The 13929-nt window shown below is 33.4% G+C and overlaps 2 protein-coding genes and 1 pseudogene across 5 annotated transcripts; 1 reads left to right on the top strand and 2 right to left on the bottom strand.

Moving 5' to 3' along the window:
• Positions 1 to 3458: 3458 nt before the first annotated feature.
• Positions 3459 to 4541, bottom strand: LOC121239423 (zinc finger protein 10-like). The gene has a single exon (XM_041136676.1). It carries the CDS (start codon positions 4539 to 4541, stop codon positions 3459 to 3461), a length of 1083 nt encoding a protein of 360 aa, XP_040992610.1.
• A 2392-nt stretch (positions 4542 to 6933) lies between these two features.
• Positions 6934 to 10987, top strand: LOC121239235 (dr1-associated corepressor-like). Of its 4 annotated transcripts, none has more exons than XM_041136431.1 (7): positions 6934 to 7035; positions 7173 to 7215; positions 8391 to 8463; positions 8558 to 8651; positions 9405 to 9527; positions 9617 to 9674; positions 10158 to 10987. In XM_041136431.1, the coding sequence occupies exons 2-7, from the start codon at positions 7183 to 7185 to the stop codon at positions 10641 to 10643; spliced, it is 867 nt and encodes a 288-aa protein (XP_040992365.1). In that variant the 5' UTR covers positions 6934 to 7035; positions 7173 to 7182; the 3' UTR covers positions 10644 to 10987. The 4 variants fall into 4 exon arrangements, with proteins under 4 accessions (XP_040992365.1, XP_040992363.1, XP_040992364.1 ...); XM_041136429.1 differs by having other exon boundaries at positions 6936 to 7035; positions 10155 to 10987; XM_041136430.1 differs by having other exon boundaries at positions 6972 to 7215.
• Positions 10988 to 11428: 441 nt separating this feature from the next.
• Positions 11429 to 13699, bottom strand: LOC121239237 (annotated as a pseudogene).
• Between the last annotated feature and the right edge of the window lie 230 nt (positions 13700 to 13929).

Below are 13929 nucleotides of genomic sequence, written 5' to 3'. Positions count from 1 at the left end.
TCTCTAGCAAAAATACAATATAAATTACAAAAATCAAATTTATTCAAAAAAATGATATTAAAATTTCCAGTTAGAACTTGTAATTTACAAATGATAATCTGTCGATTAAATGGATTATTCGAATTATTTTGAAACTTTATAATTAATAATTGAGTCGCTCCTCAAGTTGAACGTATGTTTATTTTTGATTTTATTTTTCTTTTTATTTTTTTAATATATTTAAATATTTTAAAAAATAAAAAAAAAATATTCTAATACACTTAAAATCACTTTTCTAATTATTAAATAAAAAAAATTTTCCAGCGATCAACTTATAAATTTGGAAGGCAGTTAATTTTTTCCTTAATAATTATCACTCTCCCAATGAAGTCATGTACGTACGTCATGCATGAGATCTGCTGGATCTTGTCCATTAATCGGTGGTCTTTGTTTACAACTCCATATATCCTGCCTCCTCACCGGTTTGGAGGAGAGATTTTCACTATTATTTATAAATTTTACTATTAATTATAAATTATAAATCATCTCACTTTATCTCATCTCTTGATTGACCTAAATTAATTACTATATTTTCAAACAAAAAAAAAAAAGAAAAAGAAATTAGGAGTTATATAGTGGCACATGCAAGAGTAATGTATTTACCTATCCACTTTTTTATTAACAAGAAATAATGATAATTCCCTGTTCTTCAAATTTTCTTTCTACCCAGTATGCACTTTGAATCTCTCTCTCTCTCTCTCTCTGAGTCTCGCTCAGTCGCTCCCTCTCTGCAATTTGCATCCCCATCGACGTCTCCATCATCGTAGTTGTCACCGTCACCATAACCTTCCATGATTTTATCTTTATCTATGTTACCAAAAGTAAGAAACCCTAAATTAAAGTTTTATTTTTTGTGATTTATATTTTATAGAATGAAGATTGAAGGAATGATGAGGTTTAATTGGAGATGGAAGATAAGATTTTGTGAATTGTATACTGTGGAGACTTGATTGTGCATGTGGTTTGAATCGTTGATGATTGATGAACGATGCGTGACTTTGTGTAAATTTGTCCGTGTGTTTTTTATTTTTGAGGGTTTGTATTATGTAAGTGTGAATTTTGATCATTGATAATTTGATTTATGTCTAATTAATTCGAATTGAAACCCTAAATCAATTTAGGGTTCCAATCTGAAACACTAAATTAATTTAGGGGTTTTCTCTACATTAGTTTAGGGTATCGAATACCCTAAACTAATGTAGAGATTGAAACCCTAGAGTATTTCGAAATACTCTAAATTAATTTAAGATATTTCAAAATACCCTAAATTTAATTTGAATTAAGTTTGAAAACTTTGCTTAAAAAAAAAAAAGTGAAATCATACAAGCTGGCTCTTATATTTAATGTTTTCAATTTGCGTATTTTTTTTTATTTATTTTATGTTTGATGTTTGAATTGTTTTTTCTATGTTTTTTTTTTTTTTTATCACAAAGCTGATTAATTTAGGGTATTCCGAAATATCGTAAATTTAATTTTGATTATGTTTGAAAACTTTGCTATAAAAAGAAAAAAAGTGAAACCATACAAGCTGACTCTTATGTTTGATGTTTTTAATTTAGGTATGTCATTTTTTTTATATTTGATGTTTGATGTTTGAACTGTTTTTTTTATCACAAAGCTAATTAATTTAGGGTATTTTTTTTTCTTATTTTGATGTTTTTAAATACCCTAAATTTAATTTGGATTAAGTTTGAAACATTTGCTTAAAAAGAAAAAAAAAAGTGAAATCATACAAGTTGGCTCTTATATTTGATGTTTTTTATGACCGATCGTAATGACCGATCTATGCTCATCCCTATCTTCATCCCAAATTCCAATGGCGCAGTCTCAATCTCATCTTGATTAGTACTTTTAATATTTTATATTTATACTAATAAATTTTTGTTTCATCTTTATAACTTTATAATTCTAATTTGTTTTATTTTTAACTTATTAATATTTTAGGTTTTATAATTTATTAACTTTTATGATCTTGATTTTCAGTCTCACAGCAGTCGACACAACTCACCACTCAGTAAACTCACCGCCACGACGCCATCCCAAATTGATCAAATTAAAATGTTATGATTTTGTTAATTTACAATTAACTGTAATGTTGTTACAATAGTTAATAGTATAATTTTTAATATTTAATATTTTTAGAGGAGTTTGTAATATTGTAATAGTTTATTAGTTCTTTTAATTTGTATAATTGTAAATTGTAATAGCTTAGTGCCTTAGTGATGATTATTACTTAATTAGTTAATAGTTGAAACTTAGTATATAGTTAATAGTTCTATCTATATATATATATATTTTCAATTTTTAAATATATTTATTTATTTTAGTTAAATTTTGGGTCCAAAGTAACCTAAAAATAGATTTTAGGCCATTTAAGATTCAGATAATTGAATTGGGTCAAAAGCCCCATAGGAGGCGGGAGGCGAACGGATGGAAGTTCATCCCCGCATCCAGACAAGCGGATGGGGTATCCCGCCCCAGCATGGACGAGGGCAGAGTACAGAAAAAAATTCTCCACCCCCACCCATGCTGGGGCAGGGAGCGAGGAAGGGGTGGATAGCACCTCTAATAAAATTTAGAATTCTAAGGATAAATTATTAACTATTACCATAAATTCGTAAATGATTTTGTACCCGGACGTGATGATCTGTCCCATTTATAATTTAAGATCTTCGAACATCGAGTCATGCCCCAATACTCTCGACTCTTAATTATTACCAAAAAAAAAAAATCGTAATTATAAAGTTGCTCTGTCATAAAAATTTATAAGTTGCATATAATATTTAGAAAATCAATAGCAAAAAGGCTCGTATTTTGTGAAATCTTTTTACAGTTATAACATGACTTATCTTGATTATGAATAGATAATGACGTTGACTGATTGTTCTTTATTCAAATTAACTAGTACCATATATATATATATATATATATATATATAATGTTAAATATATTTAAAAAAACTTATAAAAAATATACTTTTCTACGTATCAATTATTAATATGTTAAAAATAATAAAATTAAAAAAAAACTAACAAAATGAGACTTGTAAGTAAAAATATAAATAAAACTATAAGTACACTACTATATATATATATAATATATTGATAGATCTAAAAAAAGATCAACGCCGGTAAGCATGACAAACGACATTTAAATTAAATGAATATTGGAAATTAAACCCAGCTAGGCCATGAAGTGTGCATCAATGACTTTTCATTTTTATTCATTTACATTTTGAAGTTTTCAATTCTGAAGAATCAATCTGATGACAAATGTTCAAAGAAAAGATCATTATACACCTAATTATTAAACGTTAAGAATCATATATAATACTAATATATATAAACTGTGAACGAACTAGAACCATGACACGCATACATGAAAGATCATCATGCACGCAGTACATATACTTAATAATATTAAAGCTTTAGTGACAAATCAAGTCCCTGAGAGTCACGATGATCGGTTTTCTCGTCTCGCCGGAGGCAGTCACGGCCATTACTAGTACTTGGCCCGATCTCATTGACATTGTTTGAAGTGGCGCCAATGATATTAATATTAATGTTTCTAGTACTAGACGATCCACCATTCAGATTGCCAAGTGCACCACTAATTTCCTCAAATCTTGAAGAAGTTCCTGCAGCAGCAGGAAGTGCAAATGCACCATTGTGTGCCTGAAAACCTTCCAGCTTTAGCCTATCAAGAGAATATGGCTGTGAGTTCATTATTGCCTGCGGCCTTGTCGTCCAGCCACCATGGTGATCAAAAGATCGATGCCCAGATGATGATGATGATGAGGAGGAGGAGGAGGAGGACCATGGGAAGCTTGAAGGTTTGTGACTCATGGACTCCACTCGAACACCAATAGTAGATGATGATAATCTATTCAAAGATCCATAGAGAGAGTGTGCAGAAATAGTACTGCTTGAATAGGGATAGTAGTAAGGAAAGTATTGTTGGTGTCCCAGAGCATGACCCACATCCATCCCTTGACGTCGTTTAGCCAATGCACGCTCTTGTTTATGCGCATTTTGATGCCCGCCCAAGGCTTGGGACGTGGAGAATTCCCTCTTGCAGAAGTTGCATGAAAAAACCCTAGCCGCCTCTGATCGCTTTCCATCCGACGTGGGCTCGTTGGCTGCGATCTGAGAAGAAGAAGTACTTCCAGCGTTCACGGAGCCGAAAAGATTGAGTTCCTTCTTCGGAGTAGTGTCAGTATGGACGTCATTGGAATCATCGGGACTGGAATGCTTCAAATCGAGCAAGATCACGTGACGAGAAGTAGAACTCGATCCTATATGATGATCACGTACTTCATGTGCCGGCGCCTCATCATGAAGTAGTACTTCATGAAAACGGCCTCTGGAAAATTTTTCCTTCATTTTCAATATTGAACGCTTGATCTCCTCGCCACCTTCTTTGTATGGTACTGCTCCTTCAGAAGCAGCTGAGATGCTAGAGGCATCTGAGGGGCATAGTGCAGAACCGCGTGATGATTCCATGGCAGGCAAGAAACAGAAAAAGACAAAAAAAAAATAAAAAATAAAAAGTGGGTGTCTCGTGGGGTTTGAGAAGATTTGGGAGATGGCATGTTGCTTTTTATTTAGGGTTGAGTTAATGCAATATCCTTAGCGAATGGAAAGAAATCCCGGTGTGCAATTATTATATGCATCATATTAGCAATTAAAGATTGAACTGAATGAATAAGCTGGACGCTTAAGATATGGCCCCAACCGAAGGCCTTGCCACTAAGATTATTCCAAAAATATATTGTGATGAACAAGCTGTTCCTCACTTAGTCAAACTTTCCATATGTATCATGTGTATGTATATAAAAAGAGTTACGGTGACAATTTTTTTTTTTATAAAAATAAATTTACAAACTGACATTTCAAATAATAGTTAGATCTATTTTATAATAAAAATAATTTTATAATCTAACATATTATATCAAATTACGTCAATTTATAGATTTACCTTTATAGAATCATTTTGCGGCTAAAACGTTTCTCATATATATATATATATATATATAAGAGTTCCGGGAATATGGTGGCAATTATGATCAGTCAATGGACTTATTATGTAGTTAACCTAAGTTGAAATTATATATAGTATATGGAAATTACATATTATATACAGAAGCATTCCCATATATATCTCCGATTATTTTCCTCCAAAGAAATTAAGAAATTACTCCTAAAATTATTTTGGCGTTCGCTTTGGATAAACTTTTATAGACGTTGCTCATGTAATATTCTGCTGGCAAGTGGTCCATTTAAACTTGTTCTAAAATAGTTCACATGACAGCTTAAACATCGCTTATATAACTGTTATATATGTTAAAGATTTTCCCCCTTAATTCTTTCGATGCATGATTTAAAATAAAATTTTGACGAGTTGAAAGCTATTTAATGAATTTGGAATTAAAACGAGGAGTTATTAATCCAAATAAATTAATTAAATGCAATGCCAACGCATATAATGAAGGTACAATTTATGAGTGTTCATAGCCAATTTAATACTTATCAACACAATAAAATCTGTCGATGAATTTATTTTTTTTCTTTTTCATTTTTTGAACGAGCAATTGATTCAATAACAACTCATGATCCACAATTTATCACAACTTCTTAATGAAAAATATGATTTTTTTTTTAAATTTAGATACATAAAATCAGAGTAAAATTTTCAAAGAATATTAATTATTTTATTCGCTAGTACTAGTCCAAGGGCCAATTTAGATTCGAAAAGTATTTCATCTCATTTTATCTTACTATTACAACTTTTTCAAATTTTTACACAATATAATAAACAAATCAACTTTTCAAATCTTAATTCAACTTTTTCAAATCTCAAAACAATAATAATATTAAAAAATAATATTCTAACAATATATTTTTTAACTTTTATCTTTCATCTAAAACCACCTAACTCATCTGATCATCTCTAAATCTCATTCCCTTTGAAAAAATAAAATTCACAATTAAAAATAATAATATTTACAATTTAAGGGCGTGTAAGCCTCACACACTCTTTTTGAAAAAAGTAAATAAATCTAAAATCGACATAAAAAATCATTTTCAAACTAATAGTTGCAGATTTGTTGAAAAATTATTTATTTTATACATAAAAAAAAATAATGTTGTTAAACTAACTAGTTTAATATTAAAGTAATAAAATATTAAAATCTGAGACAAATATAACTTTTTTAAAAATTACATTACAAATATAATATTAAAATTTGATACACCTATAACTGATTTATAATTATTTTACAATTCATATTGCAATCAATCAATACCATCGTGCATCTTCACTAAAAATGAATTCAATTTTAGAAAACTATCATCCATTTAGTACGGAGTTGTAAGATAGTTACAAAAGAGTTGTAAGTTAACAATTTTCCATATATTAAATGCAAGATAACTATATACATATAACTTAAAATCCAAACAATAATTTTTTTTTAAGAAAAGATTTGAAGAAGTGACACTCTAAATATATATATATATATATGATAAAAAAATGTATCTTATAATTATGGAAAATATTTTAATCATAATGAGATTACACAAAAATAATCTTACAAATTGTTATGGTTTGATGTAGTTTGTTAGATTGTAAAATTATTTTTATTATAAAATATATCTAACAAATCACATAAAACTATATTAACTTGTAAAATTATTTTATGTAATTCATTTATAAATGTAGCAAACTCTATAACTTAACTTATCAGCTTGTAAATTTATTCTTATAAAGAATTTTTTTATACTTATCAAAAATAAAAATAAAATAAATAATAAAAAATAAAAAGAATTCTGTGTCTTTTATAAACGGGTTCTCTTCTGATTAGCCTGTCTTAAACCTACGGTGACAGCGTTGTTACTCATCTGTCTTTTAGCCTTTACTTTTTTATTTTTTTATTTTTAATTTTCTTCGTCAAACTCGTACGGATGGATATGCCGTTGGAACAAAAACTCTATTTTTGGGGTAAAATCTGAAAACTTTCGGATCTGAGACGCGTTTTCGTGGATTTAGCTGTCACGATGATGATCCTGATGATAGTAGCAACGATTTTGTGTTAAAAATCTCGATTATCGTTTGAAAGTTTTTGTGTTATGCCTCAGATCTGACAACATGAGGAAGAAGCTCGATACTCGATTTCCTGCCGTAAGTTTTCTCGTTCTCTTTCTCTATCTGCTTCTTTTATTTTTGGATGTGGGAAAACGAACGAAAAGAAAATAAAAGCCGAAATCACGTTTTTTTCATCTATGGATTGATGTTGATCAGTTCAATTTCTTTGGTGGTGCTAAATTTCTTGACTTTCTGTAGATGTTTGAATTGTTGGTTTTAGCTTAGGATTTAAATCAGTTGGGGGTGTTACATCTTTTACTGTTCGATCCAGGTCTTGTTCTGTTGTAAATTTGTTATTTTTGTAATTCCCATGGTTATGATTTGTTCTAAGAACTAAGAACTCATCGATGAATATTTTGTTTTGGGTGATGGGTTGTGTTTTTCCTTAGTGTCATTTAGTGTGAAGTGAGCTTATGGCCCTATGGGTGCATCATATTTGGCTCTTATGGCAATATGCGATCTGGTTCTATTAGCTTTTCCTTATATTTGTATATTAATTTTTATTTTTGGGGGTGTGGGGTGGTTCATTTTTCTTGGCTATTATTTGTTATGTGTTTTGTTTTAAAAAAAACAAATTTATGGGTTCGGGGGGTGTTGCTAATCTGGATTGTGTTATTATGTGTTTAGGTATCTAGTTTGTGTACGCATGTTTGAACATCATGTGTTAAAAATGGTGGTATCTACTGTTTGGTCACTTAAAGTGGTTCGAAATCAAGGAAAAGCAAGCATTTGCGTCGGAATTTTTGGCTAAACTCAGTATAAATCCCTACTGCCTTTGTTGTGAGTGGTAATAAGGTGATCTGAGGAATTAGCCAGGAGCAAGCAATGGGCTTTATTATTATTATTATTATTATTATTATTATCATCTAGAATACCTTCTCTTCATTAGTAATGTGCTTCAGAAGTTCGAATAAAAAGCCTATAAAAACGTGAAGGGTTTTAACTGCTACAGCTGTATAAACAGTGTTCTGTGGTAAATTGTGTTAATGCTTCAAAGTCTTATTTTAATCTAGTGTCCAGGCAACTAAGTTTCCTGGGCCTTAGGAAAGAGGAAAAAGAAAAGCCCTTCGTTACCTAGCTTTCTATGGAAAGAGAAGTGACAAAATATGATTCTACTTGGTGTTTCACATTATTCATGCATCTTTATGTATTGTAGTCATGGGGGTTTTATCATCTAGCCTCATTATCTATAGAGTTCATTAATGTGACAGGCTCGGATTAAAAAGATAATGCAAGCTGATGAGGATGTTGGGAAGATAGCGTTGGCAGTGCCTGTTTTAGTTTGTGAGTGGCCATGACTTTCTAGGTTAAATATTCTTCTTCCCATGGAGTCCTCTGATCTTTAACTCCCTTTCTTATCATATTCTTGATAATGCAGCTAAAGCACTGGAATTATTTTTGCAAGACCTTTGTGACCACACATATGAGATAACCCTTCAGAGAGGGGCAAAGACTATGAGTGCATTGCATTTGTAAGTGAAAATTACATCCATTTGTACCTATCCAAAAAAAGAATTACCTGCATTTTATGTTCTCTTCTATTTGTCTGGGCTTAATAGTTGCTGCAAGCATGGTGGCCAATTTTTGTAACCTTGTAATAGTGGTACCTAGTTTCTTGACTATTACATGAAAGGAGTAAAAATTTCTATTTTGATCTTATAAAAAAAATAAATACGATTTCCATGTCAAATGTGAAACTGATATGATAGATTCAGTCCAGAGTCGTTTAATGTAAGTTTCTGAAGAAATTTCATCAGCCCTTGCCCCCTCAAAAACCCAGAAATTGGTGCTAAGGGCTTGTTTGGATAGAGAAACCATCCCATCTCATCATTACAACTTTTTCAAATTCTCACAAAAAATATAATAAACAATTCAACTTTTCCAAATCCCAAAACAATAATAATATTAAAAAAAATAATATTCTAACAATATTTTATTCAACTTAACTCATCTCATCTCACTATCCAAACGAGCCCTAACGGAAAAAAATGACTCCCATTAGGATATCTTTTGCCATCCGCTCACAACTGCTTCCCCCAATCCAAGAAATAAAAAAGAAGAAAGAAATTAAAAAAGTCTCTGGACATGTCATACTTCCTGATTCTTCTGTAGGTACTGTTAATAATAGAAATATGTTGGCTTTTGTTTCCTTCATTTTAAGTATTATGTCTTTGCATATCAAAAAATTGATATATGAAGAAATTATGTACTGAAATTGCTTGCAGAAAACATTGTGTGCAGAGCTATAATGTGTTTGATTTTCTGAGGGAGGTAGTCAGCCGAGTTCCAGACTATGGTCATGGCCATTCTGATGCTGCTGGTGATGATCGTACCATTCCAAAGAGAAGGTTAGAACTTTGATTCCCATTGTTCTCTCTTTCACATTAACTTGGTATATTGAGTAATTAGATAACTGGTTGACTTTTTATTCTACCAGAAAAGCTGCAGCTGATGAAAGCAATGAAAGTGATGAGGAGTTGAAGAAGAGCAGGATGGTAATAACTCTCTTCTTTTCTTCCAGACCATGTGATAATGAAGTGATTTGTTTTCCTTTTTCGCATCAGAGCATTTGTAGTTTGCATGTTTTTCCTTTTCTAGACTTATTTTAAGTCTTTCAATATTTGATAATTGAGTTGGTTCTCTTATCCTTGAATTATTTCTTTTTAACGTCCAAAACGATCTTGTTTGTTCAAATTGAGAAAAATGAAACAATTTCATTTGCCAATCTTCAGGCTGAGGCTGAAATCCATCTTCCTTGACCTTCTCTCACCTTGTAACTTATATTTGCTTTGTTTTTTTTTTTATTTTTTTCGGTGGGGGTGAGATAGTTTGATGTTTTTACTTATCAAAGTTAGCACGCGAAAGCACCTTTAAAATGTCAGGGAGGAGGATTGGATTTATCTATTTACTTTTTTGTGCATAGAAGGTAAGGATATGCACTAAAAGAGATGATCATTTAAACTTGCTTCCTGCAGCAGGAGATGAGTCATGCCGGCAGCAGTGGCAGAGGAAGAGGTCGGGGTCGAGGAAGAGGCCGTGGACGAGGTCGAACAGCAGAAAGAGAAACTTCCCATCTTGATACAGGACCCGATCCCTCTACATCAATTCAGCATAGCCACAGACACAATCAGAACCCTGATACATTGATGGAAAATGGTTCTGAGGCAAAGGAATTTTCAAAAGAGAATATTGCAGTTGCAGATGCTGCCAACCCAGCAGCTCGAAATTTTGATCTGAACGCCCATGTTGATGAGAATGAGGGCACAAAGACCACAGCAACAGCAGCAGCAGCAGCAGCAGCCCCTGCATCCATAGCCGGTCCTTCCACTGAGACTAGGCATGAAGAATTACCAGGCTGGTCTCTTTCTGATGTGGACAAGATGGCCATTGACCCTCTTCATCTGGCACACCTCAGCACAAGGTTAGATGAGGAGGAGGAGGAAGATTATGATGAAGAGGACTAACTATGCATGAAACATCGTAGTGGTTAGTTATTGGAAACAGGTAGATGCTAAGCTCATGGTGGCAAGAGATGAGTACGAAGGTGTCCCCTTTGTTGTAGATGAAAGCATACCCCCATGCAGTTTCCGCTAGAAGATCTGGAAGGTTTTTAATTCTCTTTATTAGTTTTTCTCTACATTATGACAGGTTTCTGTAATACCAGTTGCTAGTTACAATTTCCAGAGGTAGCTTCCTGATAATTCAAGAAATATTAGACTGGGTACTTCAGTCTATAATCAATGTATGGCAGCCTTGGTAGAGGTAGATTGCCCTTTGAGAAACTCCTCCTTATAGTACTTTTTTCTTATTCTCTGTGTCTCCATCTTCGTTTCAATTACGGCCAAGTCATTTTTCTCAGATGTGCTTTTTTTTTCCCAGCAGATCATTTTATGTATGTTCTATTACCAGACTGTTTCCCCGCAATACGTTTTCATGAACCTTCCTATGTAGTTTTACACGTTGAAAGAGGGATCTGAATTATAAAAAAGTTTTAAGAAATCTCAATCACGGCACCACCGTACTCCCCGGGGAAGTTAAAAAATAGCCATTTTGGTTCATCTGTCTCGGCCCTTGCCGGTGGGAGAAGAAACCTTTGAGGATTTCCGAGTCTTCAACAGTAGGAAAAACTCAAACTAATAGAATACCGGTCACAATGCAAATCACCACTAAAACAGATCTTAATGACACCATTGCGGTAGTCCGACAAATAGTCAAATGACAAAATTCATATAAATGAAAACATAAGAGATTATAAAAAACCATAACATCGCCATACATATAGTCATATAGATATTCTAAAATTCATACACGCTTTTTCCCTCTGATTTTGTGGGCTGGAAAGCCAATACACTTTAAAATAAACACAGGCAGAAATTCACGTGGCCAAAGAGCCTATAAACACCCAGACATAATTTTGTACGAGGTTACAGATGGTAAATGAGGTCAGCTCTCGTGTGGCTCCATCTGATTCAAATGGAAGCCACCTTCATTGTTCTTATGTACCTCCACTTTAAACTTCTCTTCTTTGTTTCCCCTCTTGAGGTTTAGAAGCAGGTCAAACTTTGCAAAATCTTCTATCACCTGTTTTTAGACAGTCCATGAATAAATGCCAAGCGGGGGGGGGGGGGGGGGGGGGCATGCTCAACCACTATATCATGAAATGCAATAATATAATTTTCTTCAAACAGCATGAAATGAGTATTTGTAGCACATCTAGTATCGTTTTCTACTTATTTTCCTCTTTCTCGTTCCTTTATTCCCTTATCATATCATAGCAACTCAAAATGTTATGTTTAATTCCAAGCAATTGTAAGCATTTATAAGTACATCTACATGAAGCCCTTCAATTACACTTCAGGAACAAAACGTTACAACTATCATGGGAACAAGCCCTGTATGGGAGCTACTAAGAGAGGAGGAAAAATTCTATTTCTGTTTCATTTACTGTGTACTGAAAACACGATAACGAATAGGTAATATGGATTTGGCTTTAGGTGTAGATACTCCACTTCGCCAGCGACCTTTACCAAATGAAATTCTCAGTTTAGTAATATAAACAATCACTCACTAAAATGGTAAATCTCTTGAAATTATAGGTAGCTCCTGGACATTACGCAACAGAATGCATTTGAAACAATAAAACAACAATAAGAAAAGGCACTGACCTCTGCCTTTGCATGAATGACCTCTTGAAGTTCATAAGGAAGTAATGAGTTAGACCTCTGCTGGATGGTCTTGACAGCATGATTTGCTGCGTCCTGAACTTGGGTATCAAGTGGTGCCAAGGCTTGCCATCCTGGCCCATGCCCACCTGATAAAAAACACAGCAATCCAAGAATCACTAATAATGTTTTATTGGTTTTTCACCAACTGCTACAAGGGAAGTATACTGTGTCTCATTGACTCACACTGAAGCAGTTCAGGTCAAAAGAACACTAGCCTCAAAAAGTTACTGGGTAGTTACGTGCCCAGAATTCATCATCTCACCCTAACCATGTTAGGCTCAAAAGACAGCTAAAAATCTTTTACAGACCGTATATGGATAAGTTTTGAACCATATTGTTGAAAATAATGCTTAGTATAGCATTCTGATAAATACAAAATAGGGCATTAACATTGCAAATGAAAATATAGGAAGTTAAAGCCACCTTTTTGACCACCAAGATCTGAAGTGGTGAATGGCGAAGATGAGTCGCCAGCATCGGCATGCTTGAACTCCTGCAATTCCTTGAAGTTCATCCACGGCTTCACCCAAACTTTGGCTTCATATATCTTCTTCTTACCCGCATCGATAGCCTCCAGAGTGAGATGATGCAATGTACCAGCCACCACCTGTTCTTGGGTCTTCACAACCCTCGCAAACTCCAGTACCGCATTCTTCAAAACATAGAGACAGACACAGAGAAATGATATGCAAGCAAAATTACGATAATTTACATATTTTCTGGTGGTAGGTAATCCTTACCATTACTTTTAGTTAATCGTTGACATCATACAAATTTTAGCATTTTATAAATTCATTTGATCTTTGACTTAAGAGCATAGCATGAAAAAATCATCATTTTTTTTTTCACAAAATGATTAGAAATTTTAAAGCGGACTAAAATAAAGCAAACAACAAAGTTTTCAAAACCCGAATTCTTGGGTTTGAAAACTCAACTCCTAAAAACAGAAAATAAAAATAAAAATAAAAATCTTAGTATAAAAAAAAGGGGGGGGGGGGGGGGGGGGGGGGAAGATAAAAACCTCTTTCTTGTTGTGTTCATCGACGGCGAAACGAGCGAGGCATCGACCTCGGCGCTGTTTAGAGCAGATGCTTCTTCTTGGGATTCGTGAACGCCTCCTAGTGTAGCCATTTTCACAGAGTCCGTAGGCTCCCGGTATCGAAGAGCAAGTACGATGGAAAGCACTAGTACTAATACAACAACAACTGCAGAGACTGGCGGAACTCCGAGCAATCTCATTTCTTCATGTTCATGTCGTTTTAGGCTCTTTTTTTTTTTTTTCCCTCAATTATTTGTTGATTTTCAAAGCTTTTTCGTTTTGCTTTTTGTAACGCAAAAGCAAGGAACGGAGGGACTCTCTCCTGGCGCCTCGTGTGCTCGCCTTTGACACGTGTCGCTTACGTGTCCATCTATGCGATCGTGCTTTATTCTTCATGTTCATCTTTTTGCTGCTTCGCTTAACTTGTAAGCCGACGGAGAGAGACGGAGGAACTGGATTCTTTATTTTTATATAAAAATTTTATGT

The sequence above is a fragment of the Juglans microcarpa x Juglans regia genome, chromosome 7D, assembly GCF_004785595.1.
Source record: "Juglans microcarpa x Juglans regia isolate MS1-56 chromosome 7D, Jm3101_v1.0, whole genome shotgun sequence".
Lineage (NCBI taxonomy): Eukaryota > Viridiplantae > Streptophyta > Magnoliopsida > Fagales > Juglandaceae > Juglans > Juglans microcarpa x Juglans regia.
The sequence above is the reverse complement of the archived record's forward strand: the minus strand, read 5'-3'. Positions and strand labels throughout refer to the sequence as shown.

Coding starts and splice junctions, on each gene's coding strand:
- LOC121239235 (XM_041136429.1), top strand. CDS start 7,183: ATGAGGAAGAAGCTCGATACTCGATTTCCTGCC. Junction 8,652..9,404: donor ACTATGAGTGCATTGCATTT/GTAAGTGAAAAT, acceptor AATTGCTTGCAG/AAAACATTGTGTGCAGAGCT. Junction 9,675..10,154: donor AGTTGAAGAAGAGCAGGATG/GTAATAACTCTC, acceptor TGCTTCCTGCAG/CAGGAGATGAGTCATGCCGG.
- LOC121239423 (XM_041136676.1), bottom strand. CDS start 4,541: ATGGAATCATCACGCGGTTCTGCACTATGCCCCTCAGATGCCTCTAGC.